The sequence below is a fragment of the Hyperolius riggenbachi genome, chromosome 2 (assembly GCF_040937935.1).
Source record: "Hyperolius riggenbachi isolate aHypRig1 chromosome 2, aHypRig1.pri, whole genome shotgun sequence".
In the NCBI taxonomy this organism is placed as follows: Eukaryota; Metazoa; Chordata; class Amphibia; order Anura; family Hyperoliidae; genus Hyperolius; species Hyperolius riggenbachi.
In genome coordinates this window covers 202503462-202528752 of record NC_090647.1, presented here as the reverse complement: position 1 = coordinate 202528752, position 25291 = coordinate 202503462, and the positions used below count along the sequence as shown (strand labels likewise).

The 25291-nt window shown below is 41.3% G+C and overlaps 1 protein-coding gene across 1 annotated transcript; it reads left to right on the top strand.

Moving 5' to 3' along the window:
- Positions 1–1588: 1588 nt before the first annotated feature.
- LOC137544205 (ileal sodium/bile acid cotransporter-like) lies at positions 1589–22240 on the top strand. Its single transcript, XM_068265260.1, has 6 exons — positions 1589–1869; positions 9520–9638; positions 13596–13684; positions 17359–17534; positions 19309–19466; positions 21737–22240. Exons 1-6 carry the CDS (start codon positions 1589–1591, stop codon positions 21865–21867), a joined length of 954 nt encoding a protein of 317 aa, XP_068121361.1. The 3' UTR covers positions 21868–22240.
- Positions 22241–25291: the final 3051 nt, after the last annotated feature.

The following is a 25291-nucleotide window of genomic DNA, read 5'->3' as shown; positions in this document are numbered from 1 at the left end:
TATCTAATAAACAACAATTTATCATAAAAATCTGCATACTTTTTAGTCTTTTATATTTAGGATAGCCACTCCTAAGGCTCAGGTTAGCATGCCCCTTCTGATGCATCAGTGGCGTAGCAATAGGGGTTGCAGAGGTAGCGACCACATCTAGGCCCTTGGGTCAGAGGGGCCCCAAGGGGCCCTCTCTCAAGCACAATATTATCTTTCTATTGGCCCTGTGTTGGTAATAATCACTTCTATAGATGCTTTAAATTGTAATAATCATTAACAAACTGTTTCCCATCCCCTACTTGCACCTCTGACACTGTTGTTGTCATTGGCAGGTTTTGGTGCGCCGTATCAATTGTTATGTATAGAGTGCTTGGGGGGCCCCATGTAAAACTTGCACCAGGGCCCATAGCTCCTTAGCTATGCAGCTGTGATGCATGTATTTATACTCCCTGATCTACATGTGTAATTTACATATTACAGACATCATTCTCCCACAATGCTCCTGGGAGGCAGATCTTAAAATTTTGCCTAGCAATCTCTGACAGAAGCTGCATAAAATCTTTAGAATACTGAAACATAATGTTCTCAGCAAAATAATGTTCATAGCATATATTGAGATAGAAAACCAATTTATATATACTAACTTGGAACATAGGTGATGGGGCCACTGCAAGTAAATGCTACTTCAGCACCATATAGTTACCATACAGTTCAGCGACCCAGAAGTCAGAGAACAACTGGGACTGAGTTGCTGCCTTTACACCTAAATGGGGTCATTAACATGAGTAGTACTGGTGAGCAGTTGTCAGGCAGTGAATAACCTTCAGCTCACCATGCAGTTTAAAACTGTTCCATGTAATCTCTAATAGGCAACTTGCTCAGATGTTACTGAATTGTGTAATGCAATGATCAAGCGCCATATTACCATTAACCCATTCTGCCTCCAACCAGCAGTGAATGCCAAACACACTATAGCAATTGATCACAGAGAACAGGCCCATCACCTTGCTCCATTTGTCTGGCCTAGCAATAAATGTTTGTGTTCATAAAGAAAACACATTGAAGTTTTTCATCAAAGTGAGCACAGAGCAGGTTTCTTTTTACATAAATGCAGTTGAATTTTGGACTTTTGTCAGACAGGTCAGAGACCTATGCAAATGCCATAATTATGAGCTGGGAGTAAATAAATGAGTAAACTTCATTTGGTGTCATAAAAGTTAAAATATACCCCTATTCTGGCATGTCATGGTGGACTCTTGCACTCCATTTCTTACAATAAGGAACAGGATATGAACAGTAGATGAACCAACTAATTCTAGGCATTTACAGCTTTTTATTGCATCTAATACGCTTTAAATAGGAGGTGAACAGTTCTGCAGCATGCACTCCATTGGGTTAAGCTAGATGGATTGGTTTTAGTGCAGTCAAGTTTTTTAGATTCACATAAGGAATTTTTTTTATACTCACAATGGAAGGCTTTCCATTTTCAAGATCATTAGTGGTACAAAATGACTATTTCTGCCCTGAACATGCCACTATTTGTGCAAACACTACCTGCCTTTTGCCAGTAGATAATTATAATGCCAAATTAAGTTCGATGATAGGCATTACAATCACTGTCTTGTTTGCACTGGTTATGTTTTCCATGGGCTGCACAATGAAATTAATAAAAATCTGGGCCCATGTAAAGCGCCCATGGGGCATAGCTGTAGGATTTCTTTGTCAATTTGGAATAATGCCCTTGTCAGCCTTTGTGTTATCCCTGGCTTTTGACATTCTTCCACTCCAAGCTATAGCCGTCGTAATCATGGGTTGCTGCCCAGGAGGAAATGCCTCAAACATTGTGGCGTACTGGATAGATGGAGACATGGACTTGAGGTAAGTGTATAACATATTACAATATGTTGTTTAATACTTATTTATACAGCTGTAATTGATAGCTATATTTTTTAGTGTGCTTCTACTCTTATCTAAAACAAAAATTACATTTTTTTAATAATTTTAAAAGGAACCAATGATGCAATGCAGTTATTAGCTTTTTTGATGTCACAGCATTTTGCCCCAGAGGACTCTGGGAGACCAGTGCCCATATGCAATTGACTTTTTCTCCTGCATTTTCTCCTAGGAGACAATTTTTCAGCTTCTATTTAAAATAACTTTTCAGGACTTTAAACTGCAACTGAAAAAGTACCAAAAAGGAGGTGAAAAAGTACTATCAAAATTATTTGTAGTACTTTCTAGTTTGCTAGTGGTTTAAAAGGCATTTTATTGATAATTTTGAAAATATCACCCAGGGACCGTATGCAATTAACGTTTTCTCCTGAGTTTTCTCTTTGGTGATATTTTCACACCTGTTCAATAACATGCTTTGTTAAACCCCAGTAAGCAAGAAAATACTCAGAGTAATTCTCATGGTACTTTTTTACCTACTTTTTGATACTTTTTCAATGGCAAAAAGCTTAAAAGGTATTATAAAGAGAATATGGAAAATAATCTCCTAGGAGAAAAGGTGAATTGCATATGGGCCCATGTATTGTTTCTGGTCATTTAATAACAAGCAGACATACCACAGTAATGCACCTTGCCAGAAGTAAAGTTGTCACCATCTGTGATAAATTTAAGAATGATGCAGAAAGCTTTTATAATCGGCAAACATTAACTAGATAATTTATAAAGTAATACTGTAAAAAGTAAGCTATTTTATTCATTACATTATATTTAGTAAAGTTCCTCTTTAAAGAGAGCCCAAGGTGGGCTCATAAAATAAAAAAAAGCAGGTTGATCCGAGGGGCTGATGGGATCAGGTAGCCGCAAAAACCGCCGCTCTGGTGGGCTGCAATGGCCCACTTTCACTTTCATGACTTCTGGGTCACGACACTGGAATGAGATACTGTGTCTCTTATTCACAGCATGCAGGAAGGTGGGGTAGCGGCAGGGGGCACAGCCAGGGAGAGAGAGATGCCCAATGGCAGCTCTGGAAACTCTGTAGGAATGTCCCTGGCAGGCGTTTTGAACAGGGAATTCATCTCCCCTATTAGTAAGCTGTGCAGAGGCGCCAAAAGGATAAAAGTATACTAAAAAGTTTAAAATATTCGGGTGGCAGTGGTGGACCGGTCACTCCAAAAAGGACACGAAATTGTCACTTGAGCAAAAGACAATTCAATTAAATACTCCACAAACAATTCGCAACGCGTTTCACGGGCACAATCCCGCTTCATCAGGCAATAGACATACGGAGTATCACGGCTAGACGTCCAATACAGAGGTGCCAAGCGTGTATTGGACATCTAGCCGTGATACTCCGTATGTCTATTGCCTGATGAAGCGGGATTGTGCCCGTGAAATGCGTTGCGAATTGTTTGTGGAGTATTTAATTAAATTGTCTTTTGCTCAAGTGACAATTTCGTGTCCTTTTTGGAGTGACCTGTCCACCACCGCCACCCGAATATTTTAAACTTTTTAGTATATTTTTATCCTTTTGGCGCCTCTGCACAGCTTACTATCAATAATTCCACCCTGGTGGAAGGGTGATATACCCTCTTTTCCTTCTACAGAGAGCGACATCTTAATCCTGAGTGGGGACAGGTCTAATCTCCCCACCTGCCTATACAGTGGTTGCCTATGCGGTAACCCATGTTTGTGAGTATAATACTTACTTGTCAATTATTCTTCTGGTTCCAATACATACTACACCATACCGGGCTCTCGGTTTCTTTGTTTTATTCATCTCCCCTATGTTTACCTCCGCGACAGCAACAAATATTGTTGCTAATCTCTGAGGGCTATAGCGTGGAGAGGCAGTGTGGGGACACAGAGGTATGTCATGAGACAGAGAACATGCCTCTGTGTCCTATCTGCCACCCCCCCCCCCCCCCTTCGGGTTCTCTTTAAGCCTTACATACATGCTAGTTGAAACACGGCCAAGGCAGTAGATAATGACCTCCTCTGTCGATGACCTAGTGCGTGTACAGTGGCCCCCGATGCCCACCACGTCTCAGTCAGCAATAGGCTTGGCCGTCTGATTAGGTCGAGCGCAGGCTGAAAGCATTGTTCTCCCCACCCTGCCTGCCTCGTGACATCAATCTTGCACCACTCCCTTGACCTTCCTTACCGCATAGTAACTGAACACGTTGCTAGCCTACAGGCTAGTGATGTGTCTGCACAGTCTCAGCCCTGCAATGTCACCCAAGGCATTAAGTCTCAATCCTTGCCGGATGACAAGCTATAGAAATCTAATCTGATACAGTTTCCTCTACTTCCACTGCTAGCTGAGTACTACTCCATGCAGCACATAGCAATGTGATCATTGATCATGCACTGCTCCCATCCATGGCCCTACATAGAGGAAGTATGCCCTGTCACTTAAAGCGATTTCTAAGACTCGAGACATTTTGATTTGACATGATATATGTTGCATGTTGATTTGGGAAAATGTGGATGATAGTACCAAAATAATGTTGTAAAGCTAACAAAATATAGCCACAAAAAGTGTTGTCATGGGAATGCAATCCTAAGTGATGAAGCTGTAATGTTTGGGGGTATGAAGCTGAACTGAAAAGCCATGAATAACAACAAATCCAAGTTGCAGAATAGCTATGGAAGGTAGCTGGTCCACATGTCTTTCCTCAAGCAGCTGTTTCATTTAAATATAATATGAGGAAAATGTGGTCTGTGGCCATTCAAAGCAGAGCCCAGATGAACGACTAAAGGTGCATACACGCAGAATTTTAGCTGAATGTGTGTTGGTGGGAGGGGGAGGTGATGGCACAGTGGGCACACCACATGACGAAGGGACTTCTATGGGCAGGGTAAGGAGAGTAACAATGGACTAGGCTTCCAATTGTCATTTAAAGATATGACATGCCTGGATCATTAAAACAACCTCAGTAGACCTCAGGGGACACCTATGCTAAGCTTTTTATTGTTAACATAGTCATAATGATCACCTTGGTATGTGCTTTCAATGCCAGTAATCATCAACAGCCAGTTCACATCTGCCTATTAAGACCCTCTGAAGGGGCCACACACGATACAATAAATTGTTCACTTTTCCTTTTCTTTTTTGAGAATTTATTGAATTTTCTATTTATTTTTGTATATATTTTTCAGTTTGCCATGATGTAAACTACTGATCAATTAGTCAGAAAATGTAATGGTGTAGGATAGATTTAACATTTCTTGATTTATAGACCCAAGCAGTTTTTCCGAGTGTTTGACATTTTTTCATACTTGGGAGGAAAAAAAATTAACTTACTTGTGAGATACATTGGTCAGATTTTTCAAAAGTTAAAAATCTTTCAGAAAAATCAATCATAGTTCTCAAATGAAAAAAGTATATTCAAAAAATGTATCATGTATGGGCACCCTTAGGCCTCATTCACATCATACGCACGTCCGTGTGCATTTGGACGCATATGACATGGTGACATGCAAGAATAGCAGAGGGGCATAGACAGCCCTTCTGCCGTGCACATCAAAGGCGTTGCGCAGCAGTACAATGAGCTATGATGAGCTTCCGTACTGCTGCATGCATTTTGCCAGCAAGCGCAGAGCTGATCCCATCACTGTCAATGGATGGGATCAGCAGCACAGCGAGTAGCGGCGCAGATGGCGTGTGACCCTACGCGTTTTGTTCTGACTGCAGGGCCATCTGCACTGCATAGATGTGAACGAGGCCTTACACTGTGGCTGTCCTCAAATGCAGGTTTGAGTACCCTGTATTGTGCACTAAAACTGTTATATATACAATGCTGGGGGCAACATAACCATTGCACTGGGGCCCTTGGCTCTGTAACTACAAAAATAATGTACACACTCAGTAACAGATGCAAAGAGTCCAAATGCATACCAAATATCTGGCTACAGTGAGTAGAGCCGTGGCTTTTACAGTGGCAGAACTATTGTAGTGTACTTGTCAGTGTTCTCCAACTGCATGTCAAAACTTGCCAATTAATCCATCATCATTCATCAAGATTAACACCAAACTAACTGACACACATTGCTAGGTTAGGTCCCTTGAGATCTGATGTAGTAGTGGGGTGTAGTTCAGCCCGTAAAGATCATCAAGACATGTGGGTATATTAATTCCCAGGTATTTAATGCGATGTACTTGCCACTTAAATGAAAATTCATACTTCAATTCTGTTATTTACTTTTGTGATAAATTAATGTTTAGAGCTTCCGTTTTAGTAGGGTTTATTTTGAAGTTGCTAAGATCGCTGAAAGTGCGGATTTCGGAAAGTATGTTTGGGATTGAAGTTTTAGGCATGGAGATAAACAACAGTATATCGTCTGCATACAATGAAATCTTATGGTGACCAGACCGGGTTCGGAGCCCCATTATTGAAAGATTTTGTCTGATAGTGTTTGCTAGATGTTCAATGGTTAGAATACACAGTAATGGAGACAGGGGACAGCCCTGCCTGGTACCGTTCTGAATGCTGAAGGCGTCGGACAGTAAACCATTTACTCTCACTCTGGCTGTTGGGAAGGTGTATAAAGACATAATTTTTCCGACTAGGCATGCGCCCAGGCTGGCTTGATATAATGCCATTTCTAAAAATACCCAACTAACTCTGTCGAACGCCTTCTCTGCGTCGATGGAAACCAGACAGCAGGGCGTCCCCGTATGTTGAAAATACTCAATCAAAGTAATAACTTTAAGCATATTGTCTCTCAATTCTCTATGGGGGACAAATCCGGACTGGTCACCATGTATCAGGTGTGGTATTAACGGTCGTAGCCTATTTGCTATCAAACTGGCAGAGAACTTCATATCCAGGTTGATCAGAGAAATAGGTCTGAACCCAGAACAATCCATTGGGTCTTTACCAGGTAAGGTTTAGGTAAGACAACGATATGTGCCTGTAAAGCCTGGGGGGGGGGGGGGAATGGTGGAAGCCGAGATAGAATTGAAAGATTGAAGTATCACTGGTATCAATTCTTTCTGAAAGGTTTTATAGAAAGGGGCCTTGTAACCATCCGGTCCCGGGCTCTTTCCATTTTTTGAAGCCTGAATTACTGCCGTCAGCTCCCCTTCAGAAAAATCCCCCTCGAGCATCTCAGACTCCTCTGTTAAAATCCTCTGGTTTTTCCTCATCCCCATATACTCCCGAATTTTCTCCCTCAATTCACATAGTGAAAGGGTGTGATATTTACCTTGAATATTAAACAAAGAGCTATAATACTCTTTGAAAATTGTTGCTATTTCCTTTGATTTATATGTCACACCCTTTGAATGTGAATTTATCTTTGAAATGTAAGGCGTTGTTTGTCTAGGATGGATAACTCTCGCCAACGCCCGGCCACTTTTATTTCCCATCTCATGTAACCGAGCTGACAGCTTTTCTCTAGCATCTAATATTTTCAATAATTCGTGTCTCGCTCTTGATAATTTAATGACTATTCCAGGATCCCTGTGTGTCTTATGTAAAGTCTCCAAGCTACCTATCTCCATCAGCAGTGTAGTTATTCGATGGGTACGTTCCTTCTTTATACGTGTTCCATGTGAAATAAGAATTCCACGTAAGACACATTTCAGGGTTTCCCATTTGAGGAGGGGAAGAAGAATCCCCTTCATGTGTTATTTTAAAGTCAGTAATTGCACATATTAGTCCCTCTTTACATAGCGGGTCTTCCAAAAGAGCGCTGTTTAATCGCTATGCAAATTCAGGTTTAGAGTGACCTCCAATCACAAATGAGCCAATCACAGGGAAATGGTCCGACCACACCATCTGGTCAATCTTACATTGAAATTGATGGTCTAATAGCCAATGTGACACCAACATATAGTCTATTCTACTATAAGAATTATGCAAGGGGGAGAAAAACGTATAGTCTCTGTCAGAAGGATGCATAACCCTCCAACCATCCACCAGCCTGAGGTCTTGTAACCCATATTTATCTCATTATGGGTCATATTCACTAAAAATAAGCAAAGATGCCATTGGAAAGGAGCACTTGAAGATTATACCTTTATTGGTGCCGACCTCTGTTTTCCACAAGGATAAGCACACTCAAAAGATATGTGGCAAAAATTATAGCTCTTTTAATGAAAAAACACAATCCATTAAAAATCACGTGTCAGACAATGACCAGCAACCTGCAATAGATAGGTATCATAGAAATCCACAGTCCATCAAAATTCCAGCTGGTAGCCTTGGAATACATAGTCCATGAGGTAATAGAGTCCACTGGCCTAGAGCTGTTTTGTGCATCCGCCCATCCTCAAGCCATAAAATGTTCACATTTCTCAGCTTGAGGATGGGCAGATGCCCGAAACAGCTCTAGGCCTGTGTCTGTCGTCACTATCCAAGACATACTATCTGCTGTATTGTGGACTTTGGACTTTATCGCCTCATGGACTATCTATTCCAAGGCAACCAGCTGGTATTTTGATGGACTGTGGGTGTCTATAAGACCTATCTATTGCAGGTTGCTGGTCCTTGTCTGACACGTGATTTTTAATGGATTGTGTTTTTTCATTAAAAGAGCTATATTTTTTGCAACATATCTGTTGAGTGTGCCTATTTTTGTGGAATACAGAGATTGTGCTGCCACCCACCGAGTGCTCTGGTGACTTGATCGTGAATGCACCTCAGCTGTGGTAAGGGGAGTGTGGCCAGGTATCCTTACTTGATTTTATTGATGTGGACAACATAGCAAGCATTGCGCAATTAGCGTGACTCATGTTACCTGGACAGCACTCACATTGTCAGAGTAACATGCGCTATGCATGTAGTGTAATGCATGCAACACTCATGTTACTAGTTACGCTAATTGTACAATGTGTCTCATGCTAATTGTGCAACGTGCTACATAGTAAGTGGAACAGCAGAATTGCTGTGCGATTCCTGCGCAAGTCAAATTTGCCCATCTTTCGTGAATGTCCAAGGTCAGTGCAGGTACACTGGAAACACAGTTTAAATATTGCAGGAGAAAGATTGTAATAACAAATACATGTTGAAACTGAATAAAAACAAATTCTAATAAAACTAATTGCACACTTCAGTGATATTTACCAACAGACTTTTAAAAGCCTAAGGGCTCAATTCCACGAGTGCGGAAACCAGGCCGAATCCGCTCGGGAAAACTCTGCCATAGGAAACAATAGCGCCGCCGGCCGAATCGCTTACCTTAGCGATTCAGCTGACATTACCGTCAGTTTCTGTGCGGGAGGCTGCGAATCCCATAGCCGTGCATGGCACGGCTTCTGGGATTCGTCAGCTTTCCCGCTGACCAGGAAGTGCCACCGCGCGTCTCGCAGCCACACGCGGTGGCTAGTGGAAATGGATCCTTATATTTATCTTCTGGCAGACAAAATAAGCATTTTAACCAACTAAGCATCATTCCACATTAGTGCAGCTGGCAGCTCTAGCTAGCACAAGCAGATGAATTATCATTACAGACTGGATGGCAACATTAGATTTTCTACATCTGCTTTTGTACTTTTGTATGACTGCTATATTACATTTGTTTGAAATAACTCATATGTAAGGAAAGATCACTGCATGTTGATTTGTTTTGCAGCGTAGGCATGACATCTTGTTCCACGCTCTTCGCATTAGGCATGATGCCTCTATGTCTGTTTCTCTACACCAAAATGTGGGTGGATGCCAATGCCATTGTTATTCCTTACTCAACTATTGGTAAGTGTTTCTGAAGGTCAACATGTTTCTCTATTGTCTACAGAATAAAAGAGGGAAGTTACTGCAATGTACCATAAGTGTAATTAGATATCAAGTAGCTAGCTCAACCATGAAAATATTAATTAAACAAGGGCTACTGAGAAACATATTACCAAGGATTCTGTGGGAAATATTATACAAAGGGTAAATGTAAAGCATCTAAAGGTTGCTGTGCAAATGTACATAATGTACATATGAAACGTAACATTTTATTCAATATCTATATACATATATATTCCCCATCCCACAGACAAGGCATCAAATAACACATGTGGCCACATTTGTGTAGTCACTTCCCTTCAATAGCATGCGCAGGCTCCTCTCAAGTGATTCCCCCATATAATACTTGGCATGGTGCAGAGCCCCTACTTCTTCCTTTACTCCCATAGGTGCCCCACTCCTTTACTTCCCCCTGCAGCTGCCTCTCAGCATCCTCCCCATCCTTTGCAGAGAAGTGCAGAAGAGGGGCTGACATCATCCCCCACTGTAACTGCTGGCTCTCACTCTGCCACCATCTTGATCCTCTGAAAGTTGCATGACATCATGCAACAAGCAGAAAGACTCAGGACCCAGGATGCAGACTGATAGTGGGCTGCTACAGCAGTGGAGGACAATTGTAGTTGATGCAGGAGGAGGATATATGCTCCGCTAATGGTGAAAACGCCAAGCCCCCCCCCCCCCCAAGTGATCCTTGCCGTGGAGGTGGGCCTCCACTTCTTCCATCGCTCCACTAGATGCTCCACTCCTCTGCTTACCCCTGTAGCTTGCTTTTATCCCTATACCCATCCTTTACAGAAAAGTTCAGAAGAGGAGCTGGCATCCTCCACTGCAACTGCTGGCTCTCACTTTGCCACCTTCTTGATCCTATGAAAGTTGCCTGGTGTCATATTGCGATCGGGAAAATGGCAGTAGCGAAGAGAGAGCAGTGGCACTCAGCTACTGCACATGCGTAGTCACCTAGATCCGACTTCAGCTGGTCAGGGCCTATACAGGATCAAGTTACCCACTAATAGAGCCATTCAGAAGAAAACTGCCACTGCTGTAAGTGATTGTTCCAATGTCAGTACTTATGGATGGCCTGTGTTTCCCTGAGGCTATTTGCCTCAGTGTTCCTTTAGGCAGAGAACACACTTGTCTTTCAGTTTTCCGACGGCATTTTTCTGCATACTTTTTCCTGCACACCAAGTGTGTTCCTATGCAGGAAAACACACGCGTTTTTTCACAGCAGCTGATGTAATTGATAGAGAAAACTGACAAAATGTGAAGAATCATGATCAGAAGGTCAGGGTTTTTTTGCGCACGAAAACATATTAAGTGTGAACTATCCCATTGATATTAAATGAGATCTCAGTTTTCTGTGCAGAAAACGCGCACAAAAACAGTCAAGTGTGTTCCCTGCCTTAAAGGGCAACTGATGTCAGTAAAAAAACAAATGTAAGATAACTGACCTCAGCAGTTGGAAGCTTCTGCATGGTCTAGGACAGCGCTGGGCAAAATACGGCCTGTGCAGCGTCTCGAGCGTGTGATTAGTGGGGTTAACTCACCTACTCACTGCTCCATGCATCGCATCTCTATGGCAACAGGGCGACCCACATGACGTGTTGCCATACGCTGCGTGTCGTGTGACGCGTGTCACGTTGATGACCTGTTACCATGGAGACGCGATGCAGGAAGCGGTGAGTACAGGTGAGTTAACCCCTGCTAATCGCCCGCTCGCAACTTTGCAGAAGGGAGGAGGAAAGAAGGAGGAGGCCAGGAATGTTAGGAATGCAGCCAACTGTCTGCAGAAAGCGGCCCGGGCCGAAAAAAGTTTGCCCAGGCCTTGTCTAGGGGCTTCTCAGATCCTTCTAGAGCCAACCATGTCAGTGTAGAGTCCCTCCATATTCTGGCTACTCTCCCAGCTGTGGACAGCCAAACGCTGAGGTCCACACATGCTTAGTAGAACAAAGCCAGTTATAATGGCTGCTTTCCTCCATGCCTTGTTCTATTTGTCATACAGGACCTTAATCATGCATGCCCAGTTTGCATGCACTTGTCCACAGCCACACTCATGACCAGGACCCTATTTGACTGGGGTGAGTCAAATAGGTATATAGGGACTCTGTGCTGTAACAGTGATCTGTAGGACAATCCAGAGGCTTCACTACTGAAGTTTGTATGTAATTTATTTTCCTCACTTCAGGTGTACTTTAACCACTTAAGGACCCTTGCTACACATATCTACGCCTCGCAAAACTTCACTTCAGGCTCAGGGCATAGATATGTGCAGTGTTTACTTACCACCACTGTTAACGATCGCTTTTTGTCTCCCGCCTGCAAAATAAAACACTTGTAAAAAAAATAAATTAAAAAATATATATAAAATAATTAAGAATAATATGTATGTCATGAGGGTATATTACTGTGGATTTTGGTAAATAAAGGTTTGTAACTATTATTATAATTAAGAAAACACTAAACTGAAAAAAGGACACCTTTATTTCCAAATAAAATATTACATGCATACATACATACATTGTACTAGGGACACAATTTAAACGTTGTAATAACCGGGACAAATGGGCAAATAAAATGTGTCTGTTTCATCATCAGTAGCACATTTTATTTTTAAACTACAATGACTGAAAGCTGAGAAATGGTGGCATTTTTATTTATTTTCTCTTCTTCTCTCCCTGCAAAATGCATATAAATAAAATAATTTCTTAGCAAAAAGGTACTGCCCAAAGAAAGTCTAGGTTTGTCCCGAAAAAATAATATAAAAAAAAAAGATAATTTCAGTGTGATAAGTAACAATAAAGTTATTGTTGAATAAATGGGAGGAGTGGGATGTGGAAATTGTTCTGGTTTTGAAGTGGAAAAAACCTGTGGTCCTGAAGTGGTTAAAGAGACTCTGAAGTCTCTTAAAAATCCACTTTTTATTCCAAAATCCTGTGTAACATTATTGCCCTACCTAAACCGCCGCATCCCTGCCACTGTAATCTAACTAAATCCCCCCAAACTCCCCGGGGGGACAATCCGGGCAGCGCTTCCGTGAGAGGCAGAGCTATGAGCCGCAGCTCTGCCTCTCAGGCGCATCTATCAGCCCAGATCGCCGCCTCTCCCCGCCCTCTCAGTCTTCCTTCACTGAGAGGGGCGGGGGAGAGGCGGAGATCCGTCACTGATAGAAGCGAATGGGGGCAGAGCTGCGGCTGAAAGCTCTGCCTCCAACAGCAGCAAAATCCACGACCAAGAAAGTCAATGATTTTGCCGGGGGAGATGGAGGGGGGAGTTAGGGGGGATTTAGATAGTGTACAGCGGTGGGGATGCACCATTTTAGTTAGGACAGTAATGGTTACACAGGATTTATTAATAAAAAGATGATTTTTAAGATACTTCAGTGTCTCTTTAAGTAAGAGTTTACAAAAGGGAGTAAGCAGAAAGACGTCTATAAAAAGTCTGAATGCAATATGAATTCATAAAATCATTAAGCAAAATGTGAAACCAGGAGCACCCAAAAGAGTAGGCGCAATAAAAATGTGTGTGCCAAGGGTTAACTTTATAGCTCAAACTTCCAAAGGACCGGCACCACACCAAGTAAGTGACAGCAACGACAGCTCGCTGTTTTGGCCTAGAAGACCTTTCTGAAGTTGCTTCAATGTCAAATGCAAACACCTAAGTGCAACACATACAACTTATATAGTGTAAAACCACACCCATCAAAGGTAAAGGGTTGGCCAGAGTGGATGATTGGACCTGATGGGGAACTGAGGCAAAAGACTACCACCCAATAGTAATCCACACATTCAAAAATATGTATTAGCCAATCAGTTAGTTAATTTAGTATTACTTATTGAACGTTCTTAATTTGAAGAAACAGCCTCTTTTTATGTTCCAATACTGTATGTTAATAATGATTTTTTATATTTTTATTTTTTCTAGGTATTGCTTTAGTTGCACTGATTGTTCCAGTTTGCGTTGGAAGTTTTGTTAATCATAAATGGCCAAAACCTGCCAGGATAATTGCTATGGTTAGTAACAGGACAAATATGTAAAGTGCAAAACCAACATAAATACCTAGTGCACAGTGGTGGTGTTCCGCACATGTTAACATGCAGTCCCCAGATTGGTGACACAAAAGTTGGTCTTAACTCTCCATCTTAAGGTGGCCACACACCATACAATAAAATGATCCGATTTTACAGCAATTCGATAAAAACGATTGTATCTCCCGAAAATATCGAAAGCTTTTTTTTCATTCAACTGAAAAATACGATCGGATTTCCTGTTTTTTCGATTTAAATCGATCCGAAATGTCAGATATTTCTCTTCAATTTTTTTAAAGATTGTATGGTGTGTGTTAGATTGTCAATTTATTAATATACACATCCTAGCAATTTTGTCAGAGTTTCCAATCAGTTTTATCATAATTGGGGAAAGATTGAACATAGGTGTGTGGTACATTGGTCATATTTTTGAAATGTTACAATCAGTCAGAAAAATTGATTGCAATTCTTAAATTGAACAGATATTTAAAAAATTGTATGGTGTGTGGCCACCTTAAGGGTAACATTACAGGATTTAAAGCAGTGCCAGTGCCAGTACCAGTGTATCAGTCTCAAAACATAGCTTTTAATGTCCAGTTTTAAAAGCTGTATATAACATACATCAAAGGTGGACTGACAATTTTATTACCCAAATAGAGATCTTTAACATAGTTTCCACTGTAACTGGTGAATGTGGCTGATGGTTCCCATTAAGCTCCATATTTGGGCATTGTAGTGAATAGCACTCTTGTCTTACAGTGCTGTGGTCCCATGTTTAAATCTGGCACAGGACAGTATCTGCATGGCGTTTGCATGTTCTTCACGGGGCTGGGTGGGTTTCCTCACACATTCTAAAAACATGCTGATTACTGCCTCCCCCACCTCAAAAAAGGGGCATTCAATTCTGATTATGGTATGGTTTAGAGTTGTCAGTTTCTGTGAGGGAAAATCACTGAGATGACTAATACTCTCTGGAAAGCTCAGCAGAAGATATCAGCAGCACTATATAAATACAAAATAATAATATTTTTCATTTGAAGTGGATTGTTGCATCCAGCTTGTTTAAACACAATGCATTTCAGATCCTTACCCGACTGGGAGCTCCAGATTCCCATCGGTCTGTTAATAGACCAACAGGGAGTCTTGGAGGTAAATTTAAAGATGCTTAAGTTTTAGGTATACTCCCCTTCGTAACAGCCGCTGACCCGGCCAGGTTGGCGGACTCTGCACATATGCAAGTGAGCGGTTGCACCACTCGCGCTTACAAAGCTGGAAGCATTCTGCCCAGACGCAGAGGTACTGAGGCCGCCAACTTGGCCGAGTTGGTGGCTGCTATGGATGGGACCCCGGGAGACTGCTTGAGAACGGAAATGCTGCCAGGGACACATAAACTTCCAGGGGCTGCAGGAAGCCTCAGATTAATAAATCTGATTATTTTATACTTTGCTAGATGTATCCTTTAACCACTTGACGACTACAGTGGTAGCCCCCTCTAACGACCAGTCCGTTTTGTGCAGCACTGGGCTGTGCAGGCTTTTCAGCCTTCTGCACAGCCCAGCTTAGGTGCCCAGCGATCAGACTAACCTCCTTTTTTTGTCCCTAAGGGGACATGCCGCCGGAGGGGTCAGATTGCTGTGGCCGTTTGTATTTTTTTTTTCCGCTCTCCCCTTCCTCCCTCCCTCCCTCCCCTTCCCTTCTCCCCTCCGGAGTCTAAATTGGAACAGGACGGCAAACCGTCCTGTTCCGCCTCTCATAGGCATCAGCCTATGAGAGGCCGGCGCTCCCCGGCCAATCAGAGGCCCGTGATCGCCGATCTCGTACAGCGCTGCGGCCCCCAGCAGCGCTGTACGCTTGTAAACAAAGGGGATTTCTTTCCCCTTATGTTTACAAGCAGCCTGCTAGCCGCGATCGGCGGCTAGCAGGCTATTCACGGAACTCCATTCCGTGAATCGGCAGTGAACAATCGTGCATGCGCGTGGCCGTTCCCTGGGTAACTGCAGCCCCAGGACTTGACGCCAATTGGAGTTAGGCGGTCCTGGGGCTGCCGCCGCATTCACGCCCATTGGCGTGAGGCGGTCTTTAGGTAGTTAAAGGGCACCTCAAGTGAGAGGGATATGGAGGCTGCCACATGTATTCCCTTTTAAACAATGTGTATTGCCGGCTGCTCAGCTGATCTTCTAATATTTTTAGCTATAGACCCTAAACAAGCACGCAGATCAGATGCTTGGCTGGATTTGCTGGATGTTTATTTGAGTTAACTGATTCAGGTACTACTGATGCATAAAAGATCATCAGTGTGCCAGGCAACCTGTATCAATTAAAAGAAAATAAATATGGCCTTCATATGCCTCTCATCTCAGGTGGCCTTTAAAGAATATACTAAGTATGGTCAGGCATTTTTGCTAACTGCTATCAGACAAATTTTAAAAACTATTAAAATCAGCAGTTATTAATTTCTTAAATCTTTCTTAATTTTTTTAATCTCTTCCTTAAAATTATTATCTTTGTTGGTACACCAAGGTTTACATCTCAACCTTCAACTTCAAAATATTGGAGACCATAGTATTAACTCGAGAGTCTCTAATAATTTATTGTAAAAGTGTGCCTATGAATAATTCGGAAGTGTTTGAAACACAGGATCAAATGCATAGTATCTGTCTTCGTAATGTACAGTATTTTTATGATACAGCTGTTTTATTGTATACTAGTTGACCCAAGGTCTGTTTTTGCGCAGTCCGCCCACGCACATGCCGCCCAGGCTCTCTGGCCCCGTCCTGCCTCAACGGCTGCCTGGGTCTGTGCTGTGCACATGCGCAGTAGCAAAAAGCATGGACCCAGCTACACAGAGACAGCACACGCAGGGACACAGGGGTTTTATTATAGAGGATTTGGTAATTTTGTTAAAGTTTCAATAAAACATTTGAAACACATAGAAAAATCAGTTAATTGTTAGCTGCAGTATGCATGGAAGATATCAACATTGCACCTGTATTTACATATTAGCAGTCTCTTAAAATGTATTAACTTGTTAACGACCACTCCATGCCAGTTGGCATGGATGCGGCGGCAGCCCCAGGACCGCTCAACGCCAATTGACGTGAAGTCCTGGGGCGGGAACTCGCTGCGGCGATCGCTGCTAGGAGACTGTTAGACTGCGAAAACGCCGTCTATTTTCAATGTACAGCGCTGCGATCTATGGCAGCACTGTACTGGGGATAGCCATGTCATTCGGCTGTCCTCTACAGAGCACCAGGAACATCAGCCTATAACAGCCAATCGCGGTGATTGGCTGGCGGGGGTAGAAGGGCCTGTAATTAAAAAAAGATACATAAATTTGTTTCAACAAAGAAAAAGACAAATAAAAAAAAAATAAACAAACATGCCGGCAGGGATCAGAGCCCACCAACAGAAATCTCTGTTGGTGGCAGAAAGGAGGGGGGGAATCATTTGAGTGCTGAGTTGTACGGCCCTGCAGCGAGTCCTTAAAGCTGCAGTGGCCTAAATTGTAAAATATAGCCTGGTCACTAGGGGGGTTGTAAGTCTACGGCCCTCAAGTGGTTAATTACATTTTACTGTAAATATGTTTTTGTCATGTTTTGTATCTCACAGAATAGGAAAATGTATTTATACCATACTGATTACTTTTTCTCCTTTGGTAGGTTGGTTCGGGTATTGGTGGCATTCTCATTCTTGTTATGGCTGTAATTGGTGGAGTTCTTTACAAAGGAGCATGGGATATAGAACCTAAGATGTGGCTTGTGGGAACATTATTTCCACTTTTTGGCTATTTCTTTGGATTCGTCTTGGCTTATATAGCTAATCAGTCATGGAGTAGGTATGTATCTTTGAAATACACAACAGAAATCACCAAAAGACAGCCAAGTTTGTTGTTTCGCTACTCCTTGAAACTAGTCATTCACACAGAGTAGTCTGAATAGGTCAGAACTCAGAAAACTTGCATTTTTAATATAGTTTCTAACACACGCTTTTAAGTGATACAGTCATTTGGATAGAAAGCTACTTAGCAGCTATAGAAACCATCAGAGTATTGAACATCTCTACTCAATATTAGATCAAAATTATCAGTCCTCAGCATAGATCTCTTCTAACAACATCCACACTTCTTCTGCTACTTGCGTCGCAGTGCTTGATGTAGTTCAAAGCCTTCTGAGTTTTCTCACAGTAGATACTTTCATACTATATCAATAAAATACCCTATAAAGAGACTCTGAAGTCTCCTAAAAATCATGTTTTTATATTGAAAATCTCTTTAACATGATAGCCCTAACTAAAACGCTTCATCCCCGTGGCTGAACTCTAACTAAATCCCCCCAAACTCCCCGGGGCACATTGCGGGGAGCGCTTCTGTGAGAGGCAGAGCTTTCGGCTGCAGCTCTGCCTCTACACGCGTCTATCAGAGCGGATCCCCACCTCCTCCCGCCCCTCTCAGTCTTCTTTCACTGAGAGGGGCGGGCAGAGGCGGAGATATGCGCATATTGACGCGCATGGAGGCAGAGCTGCAGCTGAAAGCTCTGCCTCCCGGGGCAGCAAAATCCACGACCAAGAAAGTTGTGGATTTTGCGGGGTGGAGTTAGGGGGGATTTAGTTAGAGTTCAGCTGCGGGGATGCAGCGTTTTAGTTAGGGCAATCATGTTAAAGAGATTAATATAAAAACATGATTTTTAGGAGACTTCAGAGTCTCTTTAAACCCCTGGCAAGCAAGAAAATACTTACAATAAGTTTGATATTGATATTTTTTCTACCTACTATTTATTTCTATTTTTTTTTTCAATTTGTAAGTGTTGAAAAGTTATTTTTTATGTAACATGAAAAATGATTAAGTAAAATGTTTCCCAATTGGTATTGTTTCCCTATCTGGACTTAGGATAAGGAAAGCGTTCATGTCTGTGTGTGAAGGTGCCCATATATCAGACGATATATGGGCACTGGGCAGATCGACCAAGAGACAGATCTCTCTCTAAGCAAATATGATTTCAATTGCCTGCTCATGCACCGCATGCCAATTCCCGGTCAATTTCAGCCTGAAAAAACCTTGTGACGCCACATCTACCACTTTGTGACTCCTAGCGATGTGCCCTTCAGTGTAAAATAAGCCGCCCATACCCCGTGCAGTCTATTTTACCTGTCGGTGTCCACCGTTGGCTTCGACATAACATGGGCGCATGTATGTCTTCACCTATATGCCAGCAACCCGGTATCCGCATGTATAGAAGGAAGATGGGTCCAGCAGCAGACACCAACAGATAAAGTATACTGCACAGGGCACCGGGGGGGGGGGGGGGGCATTTTACATGTTATTTGAGGGAAACATCTCTCTGCTTTTTTGGGGGGGAGGGGGGCATGCCGGCAAAATTACATTATTTTAGGTCCAACAAGACCATGATTCTTCTAGTATTTGAAAAGTTTTAAGTGAAACTGGGAACATAGATCTTGAGGCTTCCCATGCAGCTACTGGGAGAGATAAAAAACATCTTCCTCACCAGAATGTAAATATGCATTTACTTTTATTGCAAATCTGCACAAAAACTTTCTGTTGTTCTAGTGGTTGACATACTGTTTCTGTTTTGTTTTGTTTCCACACTGTTTAGATGTCGCACAGTCTGTTTGGAAACTGGAATGCAAAATACTCAGCTTTGTACTACAATATTGCAACTTTCATTTAAACCAGAACAGATTGTTTACATGTACACTTTCCCACTTGTCTACAGTATTTTCCAAGTAGCATTTGCCGTGATTATAGTAGGCGGTGAGTAACTTATCCTTATTACTTATCCCAGCCTTTTTTATGTGTTACTCCACAGTGAAATTTCCTCACTTTGTGACATACCACAACAATACAATACATCAAGCCATGATTCAAATAAAAGCCATGATAAATACAAAAAACATAACTGGAGTGCAGTCGGACCCATGAAAAACAAAATATAGTCACAATAATACTGCATATTCCTGCGTATAAGACGACTTTTTAACCCTTGAAAATCTTATGAAAAGTCAGGGGTCGTCTTATACGCCGGGTGTCATTGTTGCTGGGTGATATGCCTTATCCTGTTACCAACTCTCAGATCTCGCTGCTAAAGACTGTAGTGAAGCGGCGCAGGCGCACATGTGTGAGATCTGAGAAGCAGAGAAGGAGGTAAATAGGATACAAGGGTGGGCCAGAAGGTTGAAAGAGGCATGTTTTATGGGCACAGCATGATCTATTCTTCCATACCGCTCTGATAAACAAGCAGACAAGGAGAGCTGACCAATCCACTTAGGGAGAGGGAGAGTTGACCAATCCAACCAGTCAATCGCCTATATACTGTTATATACTGGGTACCACATACAGTACAGCACCAGTATCTGTTCATACATAGCACCAGTGCATGATTTAAAAAAATGATTTAGCGTGCATTGGAAGAGGGGTAGTCTTATACGGCGAGTATATTCCAAACTCTATATTTTAACTGGAAAAGTTGGGGAGTCGTCTTATACGCCCTGTTGTCTTATTCGCCGGAATATATCATCATACACTTACTGCAGCATGAACCTGCAGAGTGACAGGATGCACTGTCCTCATATAGCTCTACTTATACATGCCTACTTGCAGTCTAAATAGCATAATGATACAGAAAAAAACAGGAGCAGCAACCCTGCACAACCCTGCTTCAAATCATGTGATCAGATTTTCAAAATAGAATTTTTAGCTTGGGAATCCACATCAAACACACAAGTAAGCTATCTGCATACTACATTATCAGACAGTGTAATTAGAATTGTGTCTGGACGTTAACTGATTAGACCAGTGAAATGAAAATTGTCTGACTGATTTGCACCCAACCTTCTCTTTAGGGATGTACAAAAAATTCTCCTAATGGTGCCCATACATGGTATAATTTTTTTCATGCAATCTTACCATTTATATGTAATATAAGGGAACTGCCTAAATTATCCGTTCAGTATATTCACTTAATTTACCCTTATACTACATACAAATGGTAAGATTGGATGAAAAAATTTGTACCGTGTATGGATACCATAATATGCACGTCCACTTACTGAAGAAATTGCAGCAATCTAGTAAACGAACCCCTTAAATGCCAATCAAGAAGCTGCCACTTGGTTAACTGACTGGCAGCAAGAGGACTTTAGGAGTATTTCCGCTTATTTAACTTACTGTACTCTTTGCACAGTCATTCAGTAATCCCGGCAGAATACACTGCAGAGTAGGTTAATCCATCAGTATGAATTTACTTTGTTCTGACTGTTTTATAATGTTGCATATTATTAGCCATTAATATTACTATTTTTTTATTATTATTTTTTGCCCAATGCAATTCAATAAAAGGCATTGTATTCAGTTAGAAAACATAACACACAGAATGAGAGAGTAATAAAATTAGTAGAAATGTCATTAGATATAATAGAAATGTAATTTCAATGTCAATTCAAACACAATATACTATTCATTTTCATTTTTTATTTTTTTTTTTAAAATTGAACAGAACTTTTCTACCATAGCTAGCAAATAACTATCAAAATTATCAAACCATTCCAGAAAATGGATTTATTTTTCTTAGTTCAAAAACTTGACAATCAATTTTTCTTTGAAATTGATCATTTTTTATGGCCATTTCTATGTAAAATGTATTATCCGATGGACACTTAGTTTGTTTGCTTATGTAAAATGAAAAAATCTGTTCAATAAAAATTGAGTTACAAAACTGATCATTATCGTATTGAAAAATCAAACGTTTTAGTTGAACAGTCTTTGGCTACCATAACACTAGATTGTATCTAAATTTCTATATCTAGAATCTAGATTGTATCTAAATTTCTATAACCGGAACAAAAAAATGAACAAGTAGCTGCCATCTTCAGGCAATGCAATTCGGTTAGTGCATGCTGTCCTGTAACTATTATGTAAACCAATGTTTTTTTTCAATCGATATTATTCAGCTTGGCTCAGTCAGTCAAGAAAGAGGGTCCACTTAAGATATTTTCATGATTGTGTGATATCATTTGTCTTTTTAGGTTACTTACTGTACAAACGTTACATTAAAAAAAAGGATCCAACAGAAAATAAAGTCGATTCCATGGATGGAGAGATAAACCCAGCCTTAGAGTTGGATAGCAAACCAAGCAATGGTGATGTCTTCGAGTGATGACAGAATGAAATCTCATCAATGTAATGGACTTTTGCCAGGAATGCACTTTTCATCAACCAAGCCCAGATCAACCTGATAAATTCACAGACATATCATGTTATACGAAGCCTGCAACAGTTATTACTTATCCACACTGACAGTCTCCATACATATTCCAATGAATGTAGCAGTTCTATATTTCTGTTAACAGATGAGGTCATTGCAAGGCTCCTCAAATAGTGTATATAAATAATCATGCAAGGGTCTTCTACTTTTTTGTTATTCCATGTACATATGGTAATTCATATGCAAAATCATTGCAATACTTTGCTCATGTATGTATATTATTAGCAAATCACTGGATAATGTAAACTCTGTGAACACCTACAAATATCAGCTAAAACAACCCAATCTTTTTCTCACCTTATTTATAAAACAACTTTTCAGCATACTGAAAACCAAAATATACTCAAAGGAAAACCAAAATATACTCAAAGGAATTTGTCTCTGATTAATTTAACTTCAGCTGTTCATTTTTTGTACCTTATTTTTGTACTTTTTGCTTGCTTGATGCTGAAACGGTAGTGGCATGAGGTGAAGAGAATAAGGCAAGATAACTTATGAGAAAAGTTGTGTGCATTGGAGTCATTTTCACACAAGAACGCAATAACTGAAAATGTCAGTGTATATACTGTTAAATTATTGTCAATTTATGACATTGTTTGCATATATTTAATTTATTTAATGTTTATAAAAGAGAACTGTCATGAAGTAAAAAAATACACAATAATTAAAGATTTGGTATGTTTGATTAGTGTTGTGTGCATGAAAGATGTTATTTCTAGAATATTCTATACAAAAAAAATATCAGTAATATAAGATTTCCTCATCTAAACCTTAGTTCGGCATTGCCTTGCATGTCTTACCAAATCCACTACAACTTCCATCTTTTGTCAAGGACCATAGAGATAATATCCACTTCCACTAGTCCAAGCCAGCCAAAGAGTGACATGATGTGTCGTGGGCATGCACCATCTAGTGTTAGGTAACTGGATGGCTGTATCATGGTCCTAACCTGAGTACCCTTGTGCCCCCCCCCCCCCATTCTTCCATGAATAATTTGCTCTTCTGGCCTCTATCTGTTCTCTAATTGCCATGGATGCCAGCTAGAAAAGGAATCTGGTCCTTGACAGGCATATTCAACTAATCAGGTCCTTGCCCCTGACCACATTATTTGGAAATAGCACATGGATTAGTCCAGGTGAATAACACACTATCATGATGTCACAGTCATGGTTGCCTGGTAACTAGGAAGTGTACTTTTAAAGAACCAAGGTTTCATTGACATGCTAGATGTGAAAAAAGAGGGACAAGGAGTAAGGAAGAGAAAAAGAAAAGGTGGAAAAGGGAGAGAAAAAAAGAAAGGTGAGGTTCCACACTGAAAGTGACAATTTCAGTAAACAGTGCAAATGCCCATTGTCAACATTTAGAGAACCATGCCTTGTAGAGGATAGTGCTGTGATTGTCCCCCAGAGGAGCTCACACAAACACACACACACACTGAGCAGATTGGGCTGCTCTTCCCTGTACCATCCTGATCTCCAGTTACTGGAATGTCTGCCCCCATCCCTCAGGCTGAGTTTACCTCCAATATGAAACAATGGTTTTTGAGAAAGGCTGGCACCACCTCCTCCATACTTTTCCCTGTGTATTCCACCACCTCCTGCATTGAAGTCACCCCTCATGCCATAGGATTCAATGGGAGGGTGACTGGCAAGGAAGTTCCCACACGAAGGTGGGCGATTGGCAATATGACTCATAAGTTTCTAAAATTGCTTGTGCCGCCAATTGTGGAATTTCTTCTCACTTAGTGGTAACATTGGCTGTTCCATCACTGAGGAGGAGACAGACCACAAAGAAAATGTTTTACAGATATCACCAGTTTCCCTCCTCACTATTCAAACAAGAGTTTTCTTCCCACATGTATGATCATTGGAGAGGAAGGAAATCTCAATAGCTCCACAGTGAAAATATCCACACAGCAGTAAAACCCAATGGAGGCTGGAAACCTTCTGAATTTCATCCAATCACACTAAAAAAGTAGTGGCTTGCTTTTCTAGTTCAGTTCAAAACTACATGACAGCTATTGATATGAACCAACACCCAAATGTTTAAAGTCATATAAATCAACAAGGCATACTACATGTTTATACAGATTAAAGAATGTATGTCTTTTGTGTTATGAATAAAACAGTTCACCCTTATTCCTGCTTTCTGTATTTGTGTAACTGCCATTTAAAAGTTAGTGGCTATTCATATTTGTTATTTGTTATTAAGAATTCTGATTATTTCCCACATGCATGTACAGTATTTGTGATTTTTGGGTCTTACAGTGGGATGCGAAAGTTTGGGCAACCTTGTTAATCGTCATGATTTTCCTGTATAAATCGTTGGTTGTTGCGATAAAAAATGTCAGTTAAATATATCATATAGGACAGGGCTTTTCAACCTGTGGTACGCGTACCACCAATGGTACTTTGCTGTTGGCCAGGTGGTACACACCAGGTTTGTCTGCCACTTGTCATCACAAAGTTCAGCTCCCCTTGTTCGCTCCCCGCTGTGCTGCCCTGCGGCATACTTCAGACCTCAGATCAGTGGTGAAGAGACAGCCAGGCAATCGGTGCACAGTGACAGTGACAGTCGGGTTACTGCTGATCTGAGGTCTGAACTATTCTGCAGGGCAGCACAGCGAGGACCTCGGGGGCTAAAGAGGCTTCCACCTTCCTCCACAGTAGAGGGGATCCAGCAAAAGGACGCCCAAAGATCTCCTTGTCAGCATACCCACAAACGCCGTAGCAGCACTCCGCTTTGATTTTGGTGGAAACAGCCGAGCCTGATTGGGTCCGCTCTACTGCGCAGGCCCACGGGTGGTACTTCTAAATTTTCAGGTGATTAAAGTGGTACAATTAGTGAAAAGATTGGAAAGCCCTGATATAGGAGACACACACAGTGACATTTGAGAAGTGAAATTAAGTTTATTGGATTTACAGAAGGTGTGCAATAATTGTTTAAACAAAATTAGGCAGGTGCATAAATTTGGGCATCACAAAAAAGAAATGAAATCAATATTTAGTAGATGCTCCTTTTGCAGAAATTACAGCCTCTAAACACTTCCTGTAGGTTCCAATAATAGTCTGGATTCTGGTTGAAGGTATTATGGACCATTCTTCTTTACAAAACAGCTCTAGTTCATTCAGGTACAGCTCTCTTAAACTCACACCACAGATTTTCAGTTATATTCAGGTCTGGGGACTGAGATGGCCATTCCAGAACGTTGTACTTGTTCCCAGGGGTCTTGTCCTGGGAAAAGAGGTGAGTGGACTCACCTGAAAAACCCCTGTGCCGTGTTTAGCATGGCGCGCCAAAAATGGGCGTGGCCAAG